This window comes from Silurus aristotelis (assembly GCF_946808225.1).
Source record: "Silurus aristotelis genome assembly, chromosome: 5".
In the NCBI taxonomy this organism is placed as follows: Eukaryota; Metazoa; Chordata; class Actinopteri; order Siluriformes; family Siluridae; genus Silurus; species Silurus aristotelis.
The window spans coordinates 9809644-9836622 of NC_139578.1; the positions used below are offsets into that span (position 1 = coordinate 9809644).

The 26979-nt window shown below is 40.6% G+C and overlaps 1 protein-coding gene and 1 long non-coding RNA gene across 3 annotated transcripts; both read left to right on the forward strand.

Annotated features, from left to right (window-relative positions):
- Positions 1-466: 466 nt before the first annotated feature.
- Positions 467-8795, forward strand: LOC310726467. 2 transcript variants are annotated; one of them, XR_014533769.1, is made up of 3 exons: positions 467-1073; positions 2243-2396; positions 8677-8795. It is a non-coding gene; the product is annotated as an uncharacterized lncRNA (long non-coding RNA). The 2 variants fall into 2 exon arrangements; XR_014533770.1 differs by having other exon boundaries at positions 2247-2396.
- A 1779-nt stretch (positions 8796-10574) lies between these two features.
- Positions 10575-26026, forward strand: chpf2 (chondroitin polymerizing factor 2). Its single transcript, XM_083541980.1, has 5 exons — positions 10575-10977; positions 11108-11692; positions 22565-23129; positions 23581-23763; positions 24558-26026. Exons 2-5 carry the CDS (start codon positions 11421-11423, stop codon positions 25827-25829), a joined length of 2292 nt encoding a protein of 763 aa, XP_083398106.1. The 5' UTR covers positions 10575-10977; positions 11108-11420; the 3' UTR covers positions 25830-26026.
- The last annotated feature ends 953 nt before the right edge of the window (positions 26027-26979 follow it).

The following is a 26979-nucleotide window of genomic DNA, read 5'->3' on the forward strand; positions in this document are numbered from 1 at the left end:
GAGGACAGGGGGGTATGGAGACGGATGATCTGCTGTGGCGACCCCTAATGGGAGCAGCCAAAAGAAGAAGAAGAAGAAAAGGAAGAAGAAAAAGAAGAAGAAGAAGAAGAGGCTCAAATCTGTCCCACTATGACATGGCCAATTGTGAGCTTCACAAAGGCAAATTTAAACCCCCACTTAACATCTTCAGAATGAACTAATACACAGAATGAACTCCAGACCTCTTCACTGAGCATCACAAATGCTCTTGTGGTTGAATGATCATAAATAATCAAAGTCATGCTCCAAAATCGAGTGGAAAGTCTTCCTTCCAAGAAGAGTGAAGGAGCGATACAAATTGATTCAATCTGAAATGGAATGTTCAAGAAGCATACGGGTGTCATGGTCAGGTGTGTACACATTCATGGCCATATTGGTGGCTTGTTATGTCTAGTGAACATCATTACGGACCACATCTTGTAGCTCTTATCCCAGCCAACATGTCCATGTGGGCCCCACATGGGTTTTATCTGGGTTATATGGGCATCATGTGGGCATGGGGTCAGAGTGGGCACTTTGATGGGCTGAATGTGGGCCTCAGTTAGGTTGCCCATTTTGTTTATTCAAGGGCCTTGTATGGGCCACATTTGGGCTATATTTATCTATATTTCTCAAAAGAAATCTATCATTCAATTATTCAATTGATGATAAATTCAATTCATATGTTTTTTGCGTGTTTTATAACATCAACAGATTTGAAAAAATTATATATTAACAATAACATGATATGACCTTAAAAAAAAAGAAAAAAAAAAAAAGAATAGGTTGTGCAGCTCACAGAGTCTCCCATTGGCTCCTGTGCTCCCGCCTTCTCATTCTGAAGAAACAGTCATCACTCACTACACTGGAGAACCTGACCTGACCTGACGAACCTGACCTGACCTGACCTGGAGAACCTGACCTGACTTGACCTGACCTGGAGAACCTGACCTGACCTGACCTGACCTGACCTGGAGAACCTGACCTGACTTGACCTGACCTGGAGAACCTGACCTGACCTGACCTGACCTGGATAACCTGACCTCTCTGTCACGGTAAGAAATTATATTTTGTTTTAAATAAATCACATTTTACTGTTGTTTTTATTTAATGTTTACTTCTGAAAGATTTGTGGTAATTAAAGTTACAGGCACGATATAAAGAAGGTAAGTGTGGAGAGTTTACTGGTTTACCTCAGAGATAAACACCTGTGGAAAACTGAACATTCTTAACGATTAGCAGATAACTAGGAAATTGTCTACTAAAATGTGGAAATAACGACTTTTCAAACCATTTTCACCCGTGTTTTCTCCATATAGTGTCCTCATGATAACAGGAGGGTGAAACAGTAAAAGCACTGTGGAGTCTCTTTCTCTTTACTACCTTTATACCATGTGTACATACAATACACAGAGAAAAGCTCTGAGGAAATTGTGACAACACTTAACATTATTTTAATGTGATTTAGGTGAAATAGGTAGAGGTGATAAAAAACGTTCATTTTTATATCATTTCTAAACATTAATAAAAACATGATACGTTATGATTACGGTAAAGATAAGGTAAATTTGCGCCGTTCAGAAAGTCAGTCAGAAAACACCCCCCACCCCCCGCCCCACCCACGCTCTCGGCTCCGAGGCTTCACGCATGCGCATGGACACCACGAACTGAGATGTGTTTGACTTGAAGCTGTGCAATGCAGACCTACTAATTCGAGAGCAGACAACTCCGAATTCTTTCTGATCACTTTCACGGTATTTTTTTATCTTAAGCACGCTTCGGTTTATGCAGTCAAGTCGAACACTTGCTGTGTTAGCGCCATTAAGCTTTTCAAAGACAAAACATCATTATAAGTAACTTAAACTAATGTTACTGTGGTCAGTTCATATTCACGGTCCAAAGTGAACCAGTATGAATTTAATAATCAACCTTTGTTCAAGGCCCTACTAATTATTCTAAACATTAATCACAAAAAAAGCCTGAAATTCACCATATTGATGCATTAAAACTTTTGCATGGTATTGTGTCATTTTAACATCATTTACTCAGATCAGGTAACAGGCAAAATGGTGGATTAGAAGGTGTTTACAACCTTGTGATTTTTAGTCTTTTTTATTTAATTTTTTTTTAGTTCTGATAGTCTTATGCTCATGTAACTTGCATGCTTTATACATGTTTGATACAGTAGCATGTTCTACTTTATATACATTTTTTTGCTTTACAGGTAGCCTGAAGCAGAACCATTTGCTGAAAACTGTCAGTAAGAAAGAGCTGGAGACGGCGCTTGGTAAATGGTTCACCAATGCAAGAGACAAAGAAGGCAACCGTGCTTTGAGAGCCCAGCAGGACCATGATCGGAGGGCAGTACAGCCAGAAGTGTAAGTCATATAACCTATAGCTAGGGCTGCACAATTAATAATATTTTATCCCAATCACTGTTTTTGCCTCTCTATAATTAAAGGAATACTCCACCCTGAAATGAAAAAATATCTTATAAATTACTTATCCTAAGGCATCCTATACGGTGGCTGAGAGAGCTCAACACGCTGCAACTGAAGAAAACACATGCAAATAGGAAAAAAACACCAGCAAATTAAAAAAAACAACGTTATCAGTTTGACAACACATGTGCTGTAAACCCCCACAATGCAACCAAACACAGAAACACGCTGCAAATCCTCACAACACAACCAAACACGCTGCAAATCCTCACAACACAACCAAACACGCTGCAAATCCTCACAACACAACCAAACACGCTGCAAATCCTCACAACACAACCAAACACAGAAACACGCTGCAAATCCTCACAACACAACCATAAACGCTGCAAATCCTCACAACACAACCAAACACAGAAACACGCTGCAAATCCTCACAACACAACCAAACACAGAAACACGCTGCAAATCCTCACAACACAACCAAACACAGAAACACGCTGCAAATCCTCACAACACAACCAAACACAGAAACACGCTGCAAATCCTCACAACACAACCAAACACAGAAACACGCTGCAAATCCTCAGAACACAACCATAAACGCTGCAAATCCTCACAAGACAACCAAACACAAACACGCTGCAAATCCTCACAACACAACCAAACACAGAAACACGCTGCAAATCCTCACAACACAACCAAACACAGAAACACGCTGCAAATCCTCACAACACAACCATAAACGCTGCAAATCCTCACAAGACAACCAAACACAAACACGCTGCAAATCCTCACAACACAACCAAACACAGAAACACGCTGCAAATCCTCACAACACAACCAAACACAGAAACACGCTACAAATCCTCACAACACAACCAAACACAGAAACACGCTGCAAATCCTCACAACACAACCATAAACGCTGCAAATCCTCACAACACAACCAAACACAGAAACACGCTGCAAATCCTCACAACACAACCAAACACAGAAACACGCTGCAAATCCTCACAACACAACCAAACACAGAAACACGCTGCAAATCCTCACAACACAACCATAAACGCTGCAAATCCTCACAAGACAACCAAACACAAACACGCTGCAAATCCTAACAACACAACCAAACACCGAAACACGCTGCAAATCCTCACAACACAACCAAACACAGAAACACGCTGCAAATCCTCACAACACAACCAAACACAGAAACACGCTGCAAATCCTCACAACACAACCAAACACAGAAACACGCTGCAAATCCTCACAACACAACCAAACACAGAAACACGCTGCAAACCCTCACAACACAACCAAACACAGAAACACGCTGCAAATCCTCACAACACAACCAAACACAGAAACACGCTGCAAATCCTCACAACACAACCAAACACGCTGCAAATCCTCACAACACAACCAAACACAGAAACATGCTGCAAATCCTCACAACACAACCAAACACAGAAACACGCTGCAAATCCTCACAACACAACCATAAATGCTGCAAATCGTCACAACACAACCAAACACAGAAACACGCTGCAAATCCTCACGACACAACCAAACACAGAAACACGCTGCAAATCCTCACGACACAACCAAACACAAACACGCTGCAAATCCTCACGACACAACCAAACACAGAAACACGCTGCAAATCCTCACAACACAACCAAACACAGAAACACGCTGCAAATCCTCACAACACAACCAAACACAGAAACACGCTGCAAATCCTCACAACACAACCAAACACGCTGCAAATCCTCACAACACAACCATAGACGCTGCAAATCCTCACAACACAACCAAACACAGAAACACGCTGCAAATCCTCACAACACAACCAAACACAGAAACACGCTGCAAATCCTCACAACACAACCATAAACGCTGCAAATCCTCACAAGACAACCAAACACAAACACGCTGAAAATTCTCACAACACAACCAAACACAGAAACACGCTGCAAATCCTCACAACACAACCAAACACAGAAACACGCTGCAAATCCTCACAACACAACCAAACACGCTGCAAATTCTCACAACACAACCAAACACAGAAACACGCTGCAAATCCTCACAACACAACCATAAACGCTGCAAATCCTCACAACACAACCAAACACAGAAACACGCTGCAAATCCTCACAACACAACCAAACACAGAAACACGCTGCAAATCCTCACAACACAACCAAACACAGAAACACGCTGCAAATCCTCACAACACAACCAAACACAGAAACACGCTGCAAATCCTCACAACACAACCAAACACAAAAACACGCTGCAAATCCTCACAACACAACCAAACACAGAAACACGCTGCAAATCCTCACAACACAACCATAAATGCTGCAAATCCTCACAACACAACCAAACACAGAAACACGCTGCAAATCCTCACGACACAACCAAACACGCTGCAAATCCTCACGACACAACCAAACACAGAAACACGCTGCAAATCCTCACAACACAACCAAACACAGAAACACGCTGCAAATCCTCACAACACAACCAAACACAGAAACACGCTGCAAATCCTCACAACACAACCAAACACGCTGCAAATCCTCACAACACAACCAAACACAGAAACATGCTGCAAATCCTCACAACACAACCAAACACAGAAACACGCTGCAAATCCTCACAACACAACCAAACACGCTGCAAATCCTCACAACACAACCAAACACAGAAACACGCTGCAAATCCTCACAACACAACCAAACACAGAAACACGCTGCAAATCCTCACAACACAACCAAACACAGAAACACGCTGCAAATCCTCACAACACAACCATAAATGCTGCAAATCCTCACAACACAACCAAACACAGAAACACGCTGCAAATCCTCACGACACAACCAACACAACCAAACACAGAAACACGCAAATCCTCACAACACAACCAAACACAGAAACACGCTGCAAATCCTCACAACACAACCAAACACAGAAACACGCTGCAAATCCTCACAACACAACCATAAACGCTGCAAATCCTCACAAGACAACCAAACACAAACACGCTGCAAATTCTCACAACACAACCAAACACAGAAACACGCTGCAAATCCTCACAACACAACCAAACACAGAAACACGCTGCAAATCCTCACAACACAACCAAACACAGAAACACGCTGCAAATCCTCACAACACAACCATAAATGCTGCAAACCCTCACAACACAACCAAACACAGAAACACGCTGCAAATCCTCACAACACAACCAAACACAGAAACAGGCTGCAAATCCTCACAACACAACCAAACACGCTGCAAATCCTCACAACACAACCAAACACAAACACGCTGCAAATCCTCAGAACACAACCAAACACGCTGCAAATCCTCACAACACAACCATAAACGCTGCAAATCCTCACAACACAACCAAACACAGAAACATGCTGCAAATCCTCACAACACAACCAAACACAGAAACACGCTGCAAATCCTCACAACACAACCAAACACAGAAACACGCTGCAAATCCTCACAACACAACCATAAACGCTGCAAATCCTCACAAGACAACCAAACACAAACACGCTGCAAATCCTCACAACACAACCAAACACAGAAACACGCTGCAAATCCTCACAACACAACCAAACACAGAAACACGCTGCAAATCCTCACAACACAACCATAAACGCTGCAAATCCTCACAAGACAACCAAACACAAACACGCTGCAAATCCTAACAACACAACCAAACACCGAAACACGCTGCAAATCCTCACAACACAACCAAACACAGAAACACGCTGCAAATCCTCACAACACAACCAAACACAGAAACACGCTGCAAATCCTCACAACACAACCAAACACAGAAACACGCTGCAAATCCTCACAACACAACCAAACACAGAAACACGCTGCAAACCCTCACAACACAACCAAACACAGAAACACGCTGCAAACCCTCACAACACAACCAAACACAGAAACACGCTGCAAATCCTCACAACACAACCAAACACGCTGCAAATCCTCACAACACAACCAAACACAGAAACATGCTGCAAATCCTCACAACACAACCAAACACAGAAACACGCTGCAAATCCTCACAACACAACCATAAATGCTGCAAATCCTCACAACACAACCAAACACAGAAACACGCTGCAAATCCTCACGACACAACCAAACACAGAAACACGCTGCAAATCCTCACGACACAACCAAACACAGAAACACGCTGCAAATCCTCACGACACAACCAAACACAGAAACACGCTGCAAATCCTCACAACACAACCAAACACAGAAACACGCTGCAAATCCTCACAACACAACCAAACACAGAAACACGCTGCAAATCCTCACAACACAACCAAACACGCTGCAAATCCTCACAACACAACCAAACACAGAAACACGCTGCAAATCCTCACAACACAACCAAACACAGAAACACGCTGCAAATCCTCACAACACAACCATAGACGCTGCAAATCCTCACAACACAACCAAACACAGAAACACGCTGCAAATCCTCACAACACAACCAAACACAGAAACACGCTGCAAATCCTCACAACACAACCAAACACAGAAACACGCTGCAAATCCTCACAACACAACCAAACACAGAAACACGCTGCAAATCCTCACAACACAACCAAACACAGAAACACGCTGCAAATCCTCACAACACAACCATAAACGCTGCAAATCCTCACAAGACAACCAAACACAAACACGCTGAAAATTCTCACAACACAACCAAACACAGAAACACGCTGCAAATCCTCACAACACAACCAAACACAGAAACACGCTGCAAATCCTCACAACACAACCAAACACAGAAACACGCTGCAAATCCTCACAACACAACCATAAATGCTGCAAACCCTCACAACACAACCAAACACAGAAACACGCTGCAAATCCTCACAACACAACCAAACACAGAAACAGGCTGCAAATCCTCACAACACAACCAAACACGCTGCTAATCCTCACAACACAACCAAACACAAACACGCTGCAAATCCTCAGAACACAACCAAACACGCTGCAAATCCTCACAACACAACAATAAACGCTGCAAATCCTCACAACACAACCAAACACAGAAACATGCTGCAAATCCTCACAACACAACCAAACACAGAAACACACTGCAAATCCTCACAACACAACCAAACAGGCTGCAAATCCTCACAACACAACCAAACAGGCTGCAAATCCTCACAACACAACCAAACACAGAAACAGGCTGCAAATCCTCACAACACAACCAAATAGCACAGATCACAAAATAAATGTTTCAAGGTGACCACGACAAGTGACAAACCCGTCTGGGACTGCTTATTGTTCGATGTCTATTCGTCAGTGGTGTTGATGTGTGTCGATGACCTGAAATGTGAGTTGTTTGTTTATTTTAACATTGTTTGTTTATGATTCCTTGGCCTTTTGGATATTATTATCCTAAATAATCTGATGAAATACACAATTAACTGTAAAACGTTATTATGTTAACTGGCAAAGCCAAGGAATCATGATCAGGATGTTAAAATAAACAAAAAACTCACCTTTTAGATCATCAACACCACCACTGATCAATAGACATTGAACAAGCAGTCCCGGGGTCGTCACTTGTTGGGGTCCCCATGAAACATTCATTTTGTGATCTGTGCTATTTGGTTGTGTTGTGAGGATTTGCAGCCTGTTTCTGTGTTTGGTTGTGTTGTGAGGATTTGCAGGACGTTTCTGTATTTAGTTGCGTTGTGAGGATTTGCAGCAGGTGTTGTTTAACTGATGAAGATGTTTCCTTAATTTGCCGGTGTTTTTTCTATTTGCATATGTTTCCTTCAGTTGCAGAGCGTTGAACTTTCTGGGCCACCGTGATCCTAGGTGTGACATCTTTCAGCTGATCAGAATCATTGTTCTAATCACTGGCTTTTGGCAATAGCCAAATATTCGTTTAAGAGTCAAGTTCAGACACAAGGTTGATATTTTAATTGTTACATTCATAAGTTTTGGATTCCATGACTGTTCCTCCGGCATAATTTATTACTGTGTGAGGCAGAGGTGGAAACAATTCACTGATGAGATTCTAGGATATGTCTTAATTGATGCATGTTTTTTCAGAAGCTGCTGTGAATGGTTGTATTTTAAAATTTAATAAATTGCCTTTTCTGTCTTTTCTTTCTTTACTGTTTTGTAGGTGTGCAGCCGAGGAATCTGCATAGACCCACCAGTGAACTATTCTACATTAGTAATTCTGTTATTCCTGTTTCCTTTTTTTTTTACTTGAATTAATTTAAAATAAATGTGATTTACACATTCTGAGTTGTAGTCATTTATTTTTCACAGTTCAATTACTCAACCATGTAATTTTAAACATATAGCAGCACATAAAATCAACTAATATTAGTTCTTTGTTTGGTCAGGCACAGTTTTACATTGTAACTTAGGTTTGAATGGTTTTTCAGTGGATTTTCCATAGTAAGATTAAGTACACATTAAGTTCACCCACAGAAATCAATGATGAAATTAATAAATGGGACCCAATTCTCACCCACTGTGGTCCCATAAGGGGCCCACATGTAGCCCACATTGGCCCCTTTTTTAAAACCTATTTGGGACCCAAATGGGCCCATATAAAGAACAGCTATATAGGCCCCACTTAGAGCCCACCATGGACCCATCAGTCGCCCTTCTGGGCTAACACACATGGGGCCCATGTGGAGCCGATGGACACATTTTTCTGGGCCCCATTTGGGTTGCCAGTGCAGGGCTTAAGTGCCAGCCCATCAAAAACCCACATGGGGCCCACATGACAATGTTGGCTGGGATGTTGGTGTCTGCTGGACACTAATGAAGCGTCCATATACCAATACATTTCTACAATTCAATGGTGTAAGTGTGATGATTTAATGATGCAGACAAACATGCTACATAATCGTTTGATAATAGTTTTACCCAATTCTAATGTTTAAGGGTTGACAGCTGATGAATTGGCATGATATTAGCTATTAAAATTGTGTCATTAGAATTTCTATGATGTTTTTATTTGTATTTTTTCTGTTTTTTTTGTTGTATGTAAACTTAATAGGCATTTTATCAGAGAAACTGTCTTACATATTGATACATGCATGAGGACACTGGTTGTAGCCTATGTGAATCATTCATTTTTATTACCTGATTTATCCTGGTTTGGAGGATTGTAGATCTGGCAGTTTAGCCTGAAACAAAACTTGTTTTTCCTGAAAACTTGGTAATTGTGAGAGTAGTCATGTGGATTGGAAAGTGCACCACAGTACCAAACTCGATACTACCTGTCACAGTTCCCATATTTCCGTGTACTAGAACGATGCCACAGTTGCCAATATCCCAGACTCATATTTTCAAACAGTGGCAAAAAGTGCTTCACGCAAAAAGTGCTTCACATTACCAATTTTATACATAATAAATAATAATAATGATGCATGAAATACACAGGTCAGTTTAATAGTTTCTCTGATTTAATGTACAGTAAGTTAAAATTGCAAGTGTATTGCACTCCTCTGTCACTTTTCCATGTAATATTAACAAAACAATGAACAAATTGTATTCCACAGAATTAAGTAAGTCGGTAACCAGTGCCGGAAACAATCCCACTCAGAGTACAACCACAGCAAACATGTCCATGGTGAAAATGTAGAAACAATCAATCGTTGCCAGTCCACCAACATAGATGTTTGGGGATGTGGGAGGAAATTCATAAACCCTGAGGGAACCTGTATAGACATGGGATGAGCATGAACCAAAATTGTGTCACCCCAGGATGAAACTGGAGACTGTGTCTTTCAACAGTAATAACTAAATAATTACAAAGCATTAAATGTAAAAAGAAAAAAACGAAAGTCTAAAAATGAAATAATTTTCACTGGTACACTGTAGTGTGGTAGTTGGACGCTGTAGTTATTTATTTACTGTAATTACTTTATAATAACTACAACATCTATGACGGTGTATTAAAAAATAATTCTAAAAAAAAATAATTATAATAAATAAAATATTTTTTTCCTGAGAGGCATACTGAATTAAAACTGAGCACGGAACCTTTGTGTTCGTTTCTTGTTTCTGGAGGTCTACTGTACGCGCACCGTCCTTGTTTTTCTTTTTTTCTCTCTCTTCAAGTCGTCTAACATCGCCTCTGATTTAGAGTTTTTACACCGGCCCTACTTTTATTGCTTGTTTTAGTTGGATTGTAGCTTAGATAAAGACTCGGACACAGAGATCGAGATGATGTGATGAGTTAACGGTACATAATTACGACTGAAAAGCTGTTACTGGCTTCGAGAGAGAGAGAGAAAGAGAGAGAGAGAGAGAGAGAGAGAGAGAGAGAGAGAACGAACGACTTCTGGAATGATTTTCAATCGGAAATTAAGAAAAGATGGTTGGGACTGAATACTGGGTATTGTATATAAAAACAAGGAGTGGATAGCTGGAATTGCTTTCTTGATGCAGCTAAAGAAAATCGGTACTTGTATTTACTGTGTAGTTATTTGAGTTTAATAACTCATTGAGTGAGTGTTGAGACTCGACGCCAGTGTGTGTGTGTGTGTGTGTGTGTGTGTGTGTGTGTGTGTGTTTACTCGTGTAACTTGCAGAAGCAGCGACGTGTATTTGCTACTTCTCCGTTTATGGGTGTTTCAAATCAGGAAGAAGAGAGACACGTCTTTACTAAGGGATCCATGTTTTAAAAAGATTGAATAAGAAACTACACACTGGTTGTGTATCATGTCTACATGATGTAATGGTTCTTATTTAGGAATACAAGATGTTGCCTTATTTCCAGTTCATCTCATTCACAAGGCAGTTCTCAGTACAGTGACTTGAGTGCCTGGGAGAGCCTTAGCTGCCCCCCCTCTCTGTCATCCAGACTACTCCAGAGGATCCATTCTTAGAGCTTGACTGTCAATCATGCGTCTGTCTCCGTTCCTCACCATCTTCCGGCCTGCCCTGCCTCTCATCCTGGGTCTTTCTCTGGGCTGCAGTCTCAGCCTGCTTATGGTGTCCTGGACGCAGGGGGACACGGATGAAGTGTGCAGTGATCCTCTGCGTCTCGGACTTCTTCAGGGCACCCGTGTCGGAGAGCCCCAGAGGGCGGACGAAGGGGCCAGGAACGAGGATTTCCAACCTCGCATTGTTCCCTACCATAAAGATCCCAGCAAGCCTCATAAGAAAGTGCTCAGGTGAGTAAAGCTATGTGAGAAGTCATTGTGTGGATTTGTCTTTTTTTTCCTTTTCGTTTCTTTTTTTTTCTTGTAAGACCAACTGGATTACCGAACGTAATCAGAGGTTGAAAGAAACAGCTACTGAACATCAATTTTAGAAAGCATGAGGAAAAGCAGAACCTGAAGGAAGTTAATAATAAAGTTGCAGGCCGATGTTTACGGTGTTACAGAAGCTCGGTCATATTTTTGTGCCAGAATTGCATAATTTTTTGTTGTTGTTATTTCTGCAGTCGTTAGAACTTGAAATTTCTCCTTCTACTGTAAAAACTGCACTTGAAATCGGATAATGTCTGAACACAGAATGTTTACGCAGGTCATTCTGTGAAGTAGTTCTCTTTCACTGCTCAATGTTTGAACAAGACCCCTAACCCTCGCCTGCTCAGTGGCTTCCTGTCTAGTGTAGTACCATATTTGCCAAAACAGCAATTAAAAAACCCTGGACCACAAAAAAACATGTGAGAACTTAAAGGAGTGTATACTGCATGGAGAGGTGGCAAAAGTACACACATCCTTTACTTAAGTAGAAGTACGGATTCTCATGTTTTAAAATACTCGGGTAAAAGTTGAAGTACTGATTAAACATTTTTACTTAAGTGAAAGTAAAGAAGTCTTGGCTCTGACATGTACTTAAGTAAAAAATATTTATTACTGCTACCTGTTTTAGCTGTTAACTGGACCTTACATCATAGATGGATGGATGGATGGATGGATGGATGGATGGATGGATGGATGGATGGATGGATGGATGGATGGATGGATGGATGGATGGATGGATGGATGGATGGATGGATGGATGGATGGATGGATGGATGGATGGATGGATGGATGGATGGATGGATGGATGGATGGATGGATGGATGGATGGATGGATGGATGGATGGATGGATGGATGGATGGATGGATGGATGGATGGATGGATGGATGGATGGATGGATGGATGGATGGATGGATGGATGGATGGATGGATGGATGGATGGATGGATGGATGGATGGATGGATGGATGGATGGATGGATGGATGGATGGATGGATGGATGGATGGATGGATGGATGGATGGATGGATGGATGGATGGATGGATGGATGGATGGATGGATGGATGGATGGATGGATGGATGGATGGATGGATGGATGGATGGATGGATGGATGGATGTGATAGCCTAGTGGGTTAATGTCAGTATCCCCACGAGGATGAGTTCGAGAGTTTGATTTCTGGTTGCTGTGTTGGTAAATAAAACTTCTGGACCTTGTCCCCTCTGAAATCATTTCAATTCTGTCCTTCCCTGATAGTTCAGTGGGTTAAATCAGGTTTCTTGCTTTTGGTGGGGTTCAGGGTTCGAATCCTGCTTTCTGTCTGCCAGTCACGATCAGGATTCACTTCCTACATTTTTCTTTAGCGATATATTTTTGTTTTTAATGGGTTGAAAATAAAGATAGACCTGCTGTAAATAAGCTTCCTAGCCTGTCCTCACTAATGGTTCAATGGGTTAAGGTTGGTATCTCGCTGGTGGTGGGAATCATGGTTCGAGTCCTGCTTTCTTCCTGTTATTTACAATGTGGGTTCAACTTGTGCTACTTACATCTGTATTCGCTTCCTACATCTTTCTTTAGCGTTAAATTCTTGTGTTGATGGTTTGTAAAGAATGATAGACCTGCTCTAATCAAGCTTCCCATCCTATTTTTTTCTTTTGGCTTAGTGGGTTAATGCTGGTGCCTCGCTAATGGTGTAAATCAGGGTTCGAATCCTGCTTTGTGTCTCCTAGTCACGTCATGGTTTTGCTTCCTATGTTTGTCTTTAGCATTATATTCTTGTGTTGATGGTTTGAAAGAAAAGACAGACCTGCTCTAAACAACCGTCGCAGCCAGTCCTTCCCGATGGTTCAGTGGGTTAAGACTGGTATTTCGCTGTTGGTGGGGTTCAGGGTTCGAATCCTGCTTTCTGTGTTTCTGTCTGGTCTGAATTTCTTGCTTTGAAGCATGAAACGAAGGATAAACCCCCCAAAAAAAAGAAGGCTTGTTGTGGGACTTGATGGCTTTGTGATAAAAGCCTTGCCTCTGAGCTCAGAGGTTGCTGGTTCGAATCTGGCTTGTCCCCACACTGGGTAATCTGTGTGGAAAGTAGTGTCTGGTGAGCAATGAGGTAGTTGGCTGTGAATACTGGCTGCTTCACAGCCTCAGAAAAAGTGAGGGTGATAGGTTTTTGGCAGAATTTTTCCCTATATATGCAAAACTAAGTCGATACTTTTTTGGACGTTTTTGCTTCATAACCCCCTGTTTTCAGCTACTCAGACACCGGGGGGGGGCAGATGCCCGGATATTGCCCCCCTGCTTCAGTTTACACCCTCCGAAACCACATGCAACCTTCCACGCAGCCATTTCTGACACCTCCCTTACTACAGCCACCGGAACCTTCCACACTCTTAACTTTGAGCCCTGGCCGGGGTTTGAACCGGCAACCTCTCAACCCAGAGGTAAAGCTCTTCCAATTGAGCCACAGGATCACCTGCAAGAACCTGATTTTTAGGACCTTTTTTGGTTCTTCTTAAAAACTTTTTAAAGAATTTAAAGGAAAGCTAAGGGGTAGGAATCGAACCGGGTGAGTCAGATAGCAGCGACCACTTCACTGACCATTACACCAACACAGGAGAGGCAAACAAGCCTTTGCTTATTGGACTCTTGGCTTTTCTATAGTTAGGAGACCAGTGTTTTCTCTTAGATCATGATGGTAGAGGGTCAGAACTTCTCCTTCCTGTACATTCTCTCATTAACTCGAAGTCTATGAGAAGTGACTCAGGTACAAGAACCACATCTCCAACACCTGCACCACTGATATACCATGATTTACCAGCAACCAATTTTAATGATCTTTCATTGTTCTGTTTTAAAAAACTTCTTATAATGTTCAATATGAAACTAGAGGTAAGAATCGAACCAGGGAGGTCTTTCATCATAGATCACTAATGGCATTACTTCACAACTCAAACCTTTGTTGGACATATAAATAATCAGAAAAGACAGAGACAAAGACAAAGAGACACAGACACAGCTTTAGAAAGAGTGAGAAACAAATAGAAAGACAGCAAGAGAGAGACATATACAGTGAGACAGAGACAATTAGATAGAGAAAATAGAGAGACAAAGATAGCGAGATATAGCCACTTCCTGTTGGAAGTGTTTATCCCGAGTGACTCTTAATGATCTCATTTACTAAATGAGCAGTAGTGAGTTAAAGGCTTGCTCAGGTGCCCAAAACTGGCAGCTTGGAGGTGTTAAACATGTATCATATGTACAGCATGTGATTAAATATAAAGGCTATATCAGTGCAGAGACGTGTGGACATCATTTAGAGCCTTTGCTATGTTTCCACACGGACAGTTAATGAGGTGATACCGGAGAAAATGCACTCTTCAAGTCAAGTCAGGAAGCTTTTATATGTATAAAATTATAGACATTTTACAGATTTAAATGATGTATTGTTTTTATCTGCACGATCAATAAAGACAGTAATTTAAGTTTGTGTCTCCATTATGAGGGAAAAACCCACAAAACGCCACCCAGAGGGTAAATTGTGAGAATCATGGCAGATTTTGGTGTTTGACTTGAGACTCAGAAATAAAACAAAAGTTTACTGATTAAAAATATTGTTATCTGAAGTTAATTTATTTATTTTATATCTAAGTAAAGAAAGGAAAAAATTTCGTGCCGTTTAAAACAATTTTTATTTTGACAGCCAAATATATATATATATAAATACAAAACTAATAAAAAAAATTTGTTACCTAATGAATGTGTCCAGGCTGAAGATCCACATATAGAACACAAGCAGAGAAAAGATGATGATCAGGAATGTGTCTGTTCTCAGTCATGTTTACATCACTGACTCCCTCTGTCTCATCCACATTAACCCCAAACTTCTTACTGACTTCTGTGGTGAGTGAGAGTCAGGACTTTATACACCAGTGGATTAAACGCGCAATGACAGGAAATCGGTTGTTCTGCTGAAATCGGCACGCAGTGAAAATAAAAAAATAATATTTCACCAAATCAATGGATTAAAACTAAAGTAACGAGTCTGTTTTTGAAAATGTAAGAAGTAAAAAGTACAGATATTTGTGTAAAAATGTAATGAGTAAAAGTAAAAAGTTGTCTGAAAAATAAATAGTGGAGTAAAGTACTAACCCTCGCCTGCTCAGTGGCTTCCTGTCTAGTGTAGTACCATATTTGCCAAAACAGCAATTAAAAACCCCTGGACCACAAAAAAAACACGTGAGAACTTAAAGGAGTGTATACTGCATGCAGAGGTGGCAAAAGTACACAAATCCTTTACTTAAGTAGAAGTACAGATTCTCATGTTTTAAAATACTCGGGTAAAAGTTGAAGTACTGATTAAACTTTTTTACTTAAGTGAAAGTAAAGAAGTCTTGGCTCTGACATGTAAGTAAAAAGTATTTATTACTGCTACCTGTTTTAGCTGTTAACTGGACCTCACATGATAGATAGATAGATAGATAGATAGATAGATAGATAGATAGATAGATAGATAGATAGATAGATAGATAGATAGATGGATAGATGGATGGATGGATAGATGGATGGATGGAATAGCCTAGTGGGTTAATGTCAGTATCCCCACAAGGATGAGTTCAAGAGTTTGATTCCTGGTTGCTGTGTTGGTAAATAAAACTTCTGGACCTTGTCCACTTTGAAAACATTTCAATTCTGTCCTTTCCTGATGGTTCAGTGGGTTAAATCAGGTTTCTTGCTTTTGGTGGGGTTCAGGGTTCGAATCCTGCTTTGTGTCTCCTAGTCACGTCATGGTTTTGCTTCCTATGTTTGTCTTTAGCATTATATTCTTGTGTTGATGGTTTGAAAGAAAAGACAGACCTGCTCTAAACAACCGTCGCAGCCAGTGCTTCCCGATGGTTCAGTGGGTTAAGACTGGTATTTCGCTGTTGGTGGGGTTCAGGGTTCGAATCCTGCTTTCTGTGTTTCTGTCTGGTCTGAATTTCTTGCTTTGAAGCATGAAACGAAGGATAAACCCCCCAAAAAAAGAAGGCTTGATGTGGGACTTGATGGCTTTGTGATGAAAGCCTTGCCTCTGAGCTCAGAGGTTGCTGGTTCAAATCTGGCTTGTCCCCACACTGAGTAATCTGTGTGGAAAGTAGTGTCTGGTGAGCAATGAGGTAGTTGACCCTCAACAAAGGCTGTGAATACTGGCTGCTTCACAGCCTCAGAAAAAGTGAGGGTGATAGGTTTTTGGCAGAATTTTTTTCCTATATATGCAAAACTAAGTCGATACTTTTTTGGACGTTTTTGCTTCATAACCCCCTGTTTTCAGCGACTCAGACACTGGGGGGGGGCAGATGCCCGGATATTGCCCCCCTGTTTCAGGATAAGCCCTCCGAAACCACATCCAACCTTCCACGCAGCCAGTTCTGACACCTCCCTTACTACAGCCACCGGAACCTTCCACACTATCAACTTTGAGCCCTGGCCGGGGTTTGAACCGGCAACCTCTCAACCCAGAGGTAAAGCTCTTCCAATCGAGCCACAGGATCTCCTGCAAGAACCTGATTTTTAGGACCTTTTTTGGTTCTTTTTTAAAACTTTTTTAAAACTTTTTAAACAAGTTAAAGGAAAGCTAATCGGTAGGAATCGAACCAGGTGAGTCAGATAGCAGCGACCACTTCACTGACCATTACACCAACACAGGAGAGGCAAACAAGCCTTTGCTTATTGGACTCTTGGCTTTTCTATAGTTAGGAGACCAGTGTTTTCTCTTAGATCATGATTATAGAGGGTCAGAACTTCTCCTTCCTGTACATTCTCTCATTAACTCGAAGTCTATGAGAAGTGACTCAGGTACAAGAACCACATCTCCAACACCTGCACCACTGATATACCATGATTTGCCAGCAACCAATTTTAATGATCTTTCATTGTTCTGTTTTTAAAAACTTCTTATAATGTTCAATATGAAACTAGAGGTAAGAATCGAACCAGGGAGGTATTTCGTCATAGATTACTAATGGCATTACTTCACAACTCAAAACTTTGGTAGACATGTAAATAAGCAGGAAAGACAGAGACAAAGACAAAGAGACACAGACACAGCTTTAGAAAGAGTGAGAAACAAATAGAAAGACAGCAAGAGAGAGACATATACAGTGAGACAGAGACAATTAGATAGAGAAAATAGAGAGACAAAGATAGCGAGATATAGCCACTTCCTGTTGGAAGTGTTTATCCCGAGTGACTCTTAATGATCTCATTTACTAAATGAGCAGTAGTGAGTTAAAGGCTTGCTCAGGTGCCCAAAACTGGCAGCTTGGAGGTGTTAAACATGTATCATATGTACAGCATGTGATTAAATATAAAGGCTATATCAGTGCAGAGACGTGTGGACATCATTTAGAGCCTTTGCTATGTTTCCACACGGACAGTTAATGAGGTGATACCGGAGAAAATGCACTCTTCAAGTCAAGTCAGGAAGCTTTTATATGTATAAAATTATAGACATTTTACAGATTTAAATGATGTATTGTTTTTATCTGCACAATCAATAAAGACAGTAATTTAAGTTTGTGTCTCCATTATGAGGGAAAAACCCACAAAACGCCACCCAGAGGGTAAATTGTGAGAATCATGGCAGATTTTGGTGTTTGACTTGAGACTCAGAAATAAAACAAAAGTTTACTGATTAAAAATATTGTTATCTGAAGTTAATTTATTTATTTTATATCTAAGTAAAGAAAGGAAAAAATTTCGTGCCGTTTAAAACAATTTTTATTTTGACAGCCAAATATATATATATATATAAATACAAAACTAATAAAAAAAATTTGTTACCTAATGAATGTGTCCAGGCTGAAGATCCACATATAGAACACAAGCAGAGAAAAGATGATGATCAGGAATGTGTCTGTTCTCAGTCATGTTTACATCACTGACTCCCTCTGTCTCATCCACATTAACCCCAAACTTCTTACTGACTTCTGTGGTGAGTGAGAGTCAGGACTTTATACACCAGTGGATTAAACGCGCAATGACAGGAAATCGGTTGTTCTGCTGAAATCGGCACGCAGTGAAAATAAAAAAATAATATTTCACCAAATCAATGGATTAAAACTAAAGTAACGAGTCTGTTTTTGAAAATGTAAGAAGTAAAAAGTACAGATATTTGTGTAAAAATGTAATGAGTAAAAGTAAAAAGTTGTCTGAAAAATAAATAGTGGAGTAAAGTACTAACCCTCGCCTGCTCAGTGGCTTCCTGTCTAGTGTAGTACCATATTTGCCAAAACAGCAATTAAAAACCCCTGGACCACAAAAAAAACACGTGAGAACTTAAAGGAGTGTATACTGCATGCAGAGGTGGCAAAAGTACACAAATCCTTTACTTAAGTAGAAGTACAGATTCTCATGTTTTAAAATACTCGGGTAAAAGTTGAAGTACTGATTAAACTTTTTTACTTAAGTGAAAGTAAAGAAGTCTTGGCTCTGACATGTAAGTAAAAAGTATTTATTACTGCTACCTGTTTTAGCTGTTAACTGGACCTCACATGATAGATAGATAGATAGATAGATAGATAGATAGATAGATAGATAGATAGATAGATAGATAGATAGATAGATAGATAGATAGATAGATAGATAGATAGATAGATAGATAGATAGATAGATAGATAGATAGATAGATAGATAGATAGATAGATAGATAGATAGATAGATAGATAGATAGATAGATAGATAGATAGATAGATAGATAGATGGATGGATGGATGGATGGATGGAATAGCCTAGTGGGTTAATGTCAGTATCCCCACAAGGATGAGTTCAAGAGTTTGATTCCTGGTTGCTGTGTTGGTAAATAAAACTTCTGGACCTTGTCCACTTTGAAAACATTTCAATTCTGTCCTTTCCTGATGGTTCAGTGGGTTAAATCAGGTTTCTTGCTTTTGGTGGGGTTCAGGGTTCGAATCCTGCTTTGTGTCTCCTAGTCACGTCATGGTTTTGCTTCCTATGTTTGTCTTTAGCATTATATTCTTGTGTTGATGGTTTGAAAGAAAAGACAGACCTGCTCTAAACAACCGTCGCAGCCAGTGCTTCCCGATGGTTCAGTGGGTTAAGACTGGTATTTCGCTGTTGGTGGGGTTCAGGGTTCGAATCCTGCTTTCTGTGTTTCTGTCTGGTCTGAATTTCTTGCTTTGAAGCATGAAACGAAGGATAAACCCCCCAAAAAAAGAAGGCTTGATGTGGGACTTGATGGCTTTGTGATAAAAGCCTTGCCTCTGAGCTCAGAGGTTGCTGGTTCAAATCTGGCTTGTCCCCACACTGAGTAATCTGTGTGGAAAGTAGTGTCTGGTGAGCAATGAGGTAGTTGACCCTCAACAAAGGCTGTGAATACTGGCTGCTTCACAGCCTCAGAAAAAGTGAGGGTGATAGGTTTTTGGCAGAATTTTTTTCCTATATATGCAAAACTAAGTCGATACTTTTTTGAACGTTTTTGCTTCATAACCCCCTGTTTTCAGCGACTCAGACACTGGGGGGGGCAGATGCCCGGATATTGCCCCCCTGTTTCAGGATACGCCCTCCGAAACCACATCCAACCTTCCACGCAGCCAGTTCTGACACCTCCCTTACTACAGCCACCGGAACCTTCCACACTATCAACTTTGAGCCCTGGCCGGGGTTTGAACCGGCAACCTCTCAACCCAGAGGTAAAGCTCTTCCAATCGAGCCACAGGATCTCCTGCAAGAACCTGATTTTTAGGACCTTTTTTGGTTCTTTTTTAAAACTTTTTAAACAAGTTAAAGGAAAGCTAATCGGTAGGAATCGAACCAGGTGAGTCAGATAGCAGCGACCACTTCACTGACCATTACACCAACACAGGAGAGGCAAACAAGCCTTTGCTTATTGGACTCTTGGCTTTTCTATAGTTAGGAGACCAGTGTTTTCTCTTAGATCATGATTATAGAGGGTCAGAACTTCTCCTTCCTGTACATTCTCTCATTAACTCGAAGTCTATGAGAAGTGACTCAGGTACAAGAACCACATCTCCAACACCTGCACCACTGATATACCATGATTTGCCAGCAACCAATTTTAATGATCTTTCATTGTTCTGTTTTTAAAAACTTCTTATAATGTTCAATATGAAACTAGAGGTAAGAATCGAACCAGGGAGGTATTTCGTCATAGATTACTAATGGCATTACTTCACAACTCAAAACTTTGGTAGACATGTAAATAAGCAGGAAAGACAGAGACAAAGACAAAGAGACACAGACACAGCTTTAGAAAGAGTGAGAAACAAATAGAAAGACAGCAAGAGAGAGACATATACAGTGAGACAGAGACAATTAGATAGAGAAAATAGAGAGACAAAGATAGCGAGATATAGCCACTTCCTGTTGGAAGTGTTTATCCCGAGTGACTCTTAATGATCTCATTTACTAAATGAGCAGTAGTGAGTTAAAGGCTTGCTCAGGTGCCCAAAACTGGCAGCTTGGAGGTGTTAAACATGTATCATATGTACAGCATGTGATTAAATATAAAGGCTATATCAGTGCAGAGACGTGTGGACATCATTTAGAGCCTTTGCTATGTTTCCACACGGACAGTTAATGAGGTGATACCGGAGAAAATGCACTCTTCAAGTCAAGTCAGGAAGCTTTTATATGTATAAAATTATAGACATTTTACAGATTTAAATGATGTATTGTTTTTATCTGCACGATCAATAAAGACAGTAATTTAAGTTTGTGTCGCCATTATGAGGGAAAAACCCACAAAACGCCACCAAGAGGGTAAATTGTGAGAATCATGGCGGATTTTGGTGTTTGACTTGAGACTCAGAAATAAAACAAAAGTTTACTGATTAAAAATATTGTTATCTGAAGTTAATTTATTTATTTTATATCTAAGTAAAGAAAGGAAAACATTTCGTGCCGTTTAAAATAATTTTTATTTTGACAGCCAAATATATATATATATAAATACAAAACTAATAAAAAATGTTGTTACCTAATGAATGTGTCCAGGCTGAAGATCCACATATAGAACACAAGCAGAGAAAAGATGATGATGATCAGGAATGTGTCTGTTCTCAGTCATGTTTACATCACTGACTCCCTCTGTCTCATCCACATTAACCCCAAACTTCTTACTGACTTCTGTGGTGAGTGAGAGTCAGGACTTTATACACCAGTGGATTGAACGCGCAATGACAGGAAATCGGTTGTTCTGCTGAAATCGGCACGCAGTAAAAATAAAAAAATAATATTTCACCAAATCAATGGATTAAAATTAAAGTAGAAAATGTAAGAAGTAAAAAGTACAGATATTTGTGTAAAAAATTTAATGAGTAAAAGTAAAAAGTTGTCTGAAAAATAAATAGTGGAGTAAAGTATTGATACCGGAAAAATCTACTTAAGTACAGTAACGAAGTATTTGTACTCCGTTACTTCCCACCTCTGACTGCATGTGAATGTACCATGATGTAAAGCTAAATATCGGAGGCTAATCTCAAAAAATGCCTTGATGTCCCCAGAACTCGTTTTCAGAAGTAAATGGAGAAAAACACAGATAATATGCATTATTTTAAACAATCAGGCAGTGGTTTAAATAATAAGATATTTATTTTACATTAAGCTTTCATCATAGACACGTTTCCTAAACCAAGTGTGAGCATTCTGTGTAATATTTCTGAGGTGTGAAGTAGAGCACTGCTGCTCTGGAGTGCAGAAAAATACAGCTACTGTTCAAATTCCTTTCCCAGGTATGTAGAATTTCAAGCGTCAGACTTCTGAAATTTATGATTTCTTCATACAGGACCCGTTATATCCACACTGAACTTGGCATCCGTGAGCGCCTCCTGGTGGGCATCCTGACCTCGCGTGCCACCTTGAACACGCTGGCCGTGGCGGTGAACCGTACAGTAGCCCATCGCTTCCACCGCACCTTTTTTTTCACCGGCCTTCGCAGTGCAAAGCTGCCTCACGGCATGACCGTGGTGGCTCACGGAGACGACCGACCCGTCTGGCTCATGTACGAAACCATCCGTCACCTGCATCAGCACCATGGCAACGAATATGAGTGGTTCTATCTGGCCCAGGACGACACATACACACAGGCAGAGCGCATCATGAACCTAGTGGGGCATTTGAGTTCGGGGCAGGATCTTTATATGGGCCGGGCTGAAGAGTTTATCGGCGGGGAAGAGCGAGCTCGCTATTGCCACGGCGGCTATGGATACCTGTTGTCACGGAGCCTCCTGGCCCGGCTACAGCCACACCTCGACTCTTGCCGCAACGATATTTTGAGCGTCAGGCCTGATGAGTGGCTGGGCCGCTGCATTATCGACTTCCTGGGACTGAGCTGCATGGAAAAGCACCAGGTGAAACTCAATTCCTCTTGAAATCTTGACACATATTGTTCTAACATTCGTTTCCTATCATGTAATTTTTCCACTGAAAAGCAGAAACTGTTGCAACATGGTTACTAGTCATTTCCTGAGTATAACAGCTTATGTTCAGATGTGTCAATCCGACATGAGACATATTAACTGGAAGAATGCTGTTCTCAATGTTCTCAGTTTGATGCCAATGTTATGGCCATTGCGGCATATTTACCACTTCTTTTTTACTGTGATGTTCTGTGAATTTCCTGTTCTATAAATATACTGTATATAAGATAATCAAACTCTTCTGGCATCAGATTTGACAATCTGACAGCACTGATTATTCCATCCATATCTATACTGTAGCAGTGTGTTAACTCACAGCGGTTGGTAGAACATTATTTCATGAATAAATAACATTTTCCGTTTATATCTCCTGGGCTTTTAGGAGATGACCTACTATTACTTTGAGCTGCAGAAAAACGCAGACCCCGAGCGAGAGGACAGCATCCAGTTTAAGAACGCCTTCAGTGTGCACCCAGTCTCAGAGCCAGCTCTCATGTATCGCTTACACAAACGCTACAGTCAGATTGAGCTGGAATGGACCTACGCCCAAATACAGCAGCTACAGGTGTGCAGCTTGCATTATTAAAACACATGCTGATCAGAAGGTTGTGAGTTTTAATCCTAGCAACAAGGCTGCTTTCGTGAGTCCCATGTGCAAGACCTATACGTATCAACTCTTTAGTTGTTAGTATTTATCTCAACGCTAAGTTGCTTACCATCCAAGGAGTAGCTCAGTGGTTAAGATGTTGGACTTCTGATTAGAGGGTTCATGATGTGAATAAAAACGACATAGGATTATTTAAATATTGCTAAGAAAGCATGCTCGACCCGTGCACATTAAACTCTACTTTTCTGCTGTGAATAGCACTTGCATTTTTGTCCTTTTTTTTTTCCTCTCCACATGCCTCGTCTAGCCCAGATAACACTCTGAGCACGCATAGGGTTAGCTAAGCATGTATAGTGGCATTCATTAGATACAACTCTGCCATTAGTCTGGAAATTGGAGTTTTACTGTATAAAGAAAAGATCAGATGGGGAAAATAGCTTCATTCTATTTTAATGGTTTCTTAGTTTAGCTTATTCTGATCTTTCCACACTTTCTCAACACTTTCTCTTCTCCTGTCTGTATCTTAATGGCTAATGAAAGAGCCATGGTTGTTTTCAAGATTCCACTGCTTGGCTGTGGTGGCAAATAGTCCCCAGGGGCAGTCAGGGGCATCCTGCCTAAAACAACCTTTTGAATGTAATCCATAGAGAACAGAAAGAGAGACACTATTGAAATATTCAAATGTATTTATTAACTATAGATTTGAAGTCAGTTCCTGAATCTTTATTAATGCTGTGTCTACTCTGTCACAGGTTCAAATCAGCAATCTGAGCGAGCTCACTCCGGACGGCAAAGCAGGAGCCACTTGGCCTATTGGCGTCAACCCGCCTTTCCATCCCAAGACTCGATTCGAAGTAATCAACTGGGAGTATTTTACAGAAGAGCACATCTTCTCCTGCGCCGACAGCTCCCCAAAGTGTGAGCTCCGTGGAGTTGATCGTGCAGATGTCAACTCCATTTTGGAGACTGCTGTGGAACGTTTAAACAAGCGCTACCAACCACAGCTGCGTTTCCGAAAGCAGCGTTTGTTGAACGGCTACCGCCGCTTTGACCCCACACGTGGCATGGAGTATATTTTGGACCTGGCACTTCAGGCCTTCACACAAAAAGGCCACAGTCAGGTGATCGCCAAGCGTGTGGGCTTGCTAAGGCCACTCAGTGCCATAGAGATCATTCCAATGCCTTATGTAACCGAAGCAACGAGAGTACAGGTCATCCTTCCGGTGACAGCGCGGGATCAGGACTTTGTAGGCAACTTTTTGGACACGTATGTAATGAACACTTTGGACACACGGGACAATGCTTTGTTGACCTTTCTTTTTGTGTATGACCCCTTCGATGCACAGAGGGTCAGCCAGACTGATGTCTTCGCTAGCGTGAAATCTATGATTAGCGAGGTGGAGAAACGCTACAGCGACGTGAAGATCCCATGGATCAGTGTCAAAACAGAGGTTCCCTCACAGGTCAAACTGATGGACATCATCTCCAAGAAGCATCCGGTGGACACGCTTTTCTTCCTAGCCAGCGTCTGGACCGAGGTCACCGGTGACTTCCTAAACCGCTGCCGCATGAACGCCATCAGTAACTGGCAGGTCTTCTTCCCTGTTCATTTCCAGGAATACAGCCCAGCTCTAGTGTATCGTGACCAGCAACCTTCTGCAGCATCGTCGCTTTCCTCAGAGACGCTCCGAGACGGGCGATTTGACCGGCACGCTTTTGAGGAGGCCTGTTTTTACAATGCAGATTACATGGCCACCCGTACCAAAATGGCCACTGACATCATGGACAATGAAGAGTTGCTGGAGAGCATGGATGTTTACGAGATTTTTGTGCGCTACTCAAGCCTACACGTCTTCCGGGCAGTGGAACCAGCTCTGATCCAGAAATATGTGCGGCGAGCCTGCAACCCCCGTTTCAGTGAAGACATCTACCATCGTTGTGTGCTGAGTAATTTAGAGGGGCTGGCTTCACGATCACACTTAGCTATGGCTCTGTTTGAACAAGAGCAGGCAAACAGCACCTAGGACATGTGGCTGGAAAGGGAGGTAGACATGGCTAATGTGGAATGACATTCTGCCAATGTAACTGGCCTTACTGGACATTAGTCTGCAAACTGTGAAAGCCAAACCTTAGTCCATGATGAACTTGTTGAACATACAGTATGTCTGAGAATATAAAATGCAAGACTGTTTCAATAAAACAAATCCACTTAAAGCAACAACACTGATTAATGGTATCTTATTCAGTAAGTCTGGACATCAGATTATTTCTTAAAGACTAATTAATAATATATATATATATATATATATATATATATATATATATATATATATATATATATATATATATATATATATATATATATATATATAAAAATAGAGGTGTAGCGGTAAACAAAATTCACAGGTGGTTACGTACCTCGGTTTTTAAGTCAAGGTTCGGTTCAATTTTGGAATTTTTTAAAACAATTTTAAATAAAATACCTGCTAGTTTAAATAATATATAAATAATATTTGATAATATTTGATAAAACATTAAATAGAATAAATCAAATGAATACAAATGCATTTTTTATTATATTGATTAAATTGAGTAATCAATTAAATTGGCACAAATTAAATTGATTAAAATAAATTAAATGAATGCAAAAATGTTTTTACATTTACATGTTTTGTATAAAAAATTAATTTGTTAGAACCCATTTGGGTAATACAGATGTATATTTAAGTGTGTTTGTGTTTTACATTTAATATGTATTTTTCTAAAGATAGAATCTACTTAACTGTACTACTTATTTCAGGATACTTTAACAAATGTCTTCATTTATTCATATGCAGAATTATCAGGATTTTCTCCTTTTAAGAGAAATTCTTGAAGCTGGACATAAAACACTAAAGAATCCATATTTCTATCGCTAACCACTTTTTGGTAAGGGGCTAACACTAATGGTGGATTCTTTAGCGTTTTCATGCATGCGCAAAAAAATCGTATTTCCAGTACAGAGTAAGTGGCCACAGTGGCATTGCGCTAACTGTAGTGTATTTTCTATACCCCTGGCATTGTTGTGTTTTCAAGCTTAATGATAATTAAAATGCGCTTTAATTTATACTTATCTCCTGTAATTTATACACTTTAAGACTTTACGGCAGCGCAAATCTATGAAAAGTGCATGTA

Coding starts and splice junctions, on each gene's coding strand:
- chpf2 (XM_083541980.1), top strand. CDS start 11,421: ATGCGTCTGTCTCCGTTCCTCACCATCTTCCGGCCTGCCCTGCCTCTC. Junction 11,693..22,564: donor CCTCATAAGAAAGTGCTCAG/GTGAGTAAAGCT, acceptor TTCTTCATACAG/GACCCGTTATATCCACACTG. Junction 23,764..24,557: donor CCCAAATACAGCAGCTACAG/GTGTGCAGCTTG, acceptor ACTCTGTCACAG/GTTCAAATCAGCAATCTGAG.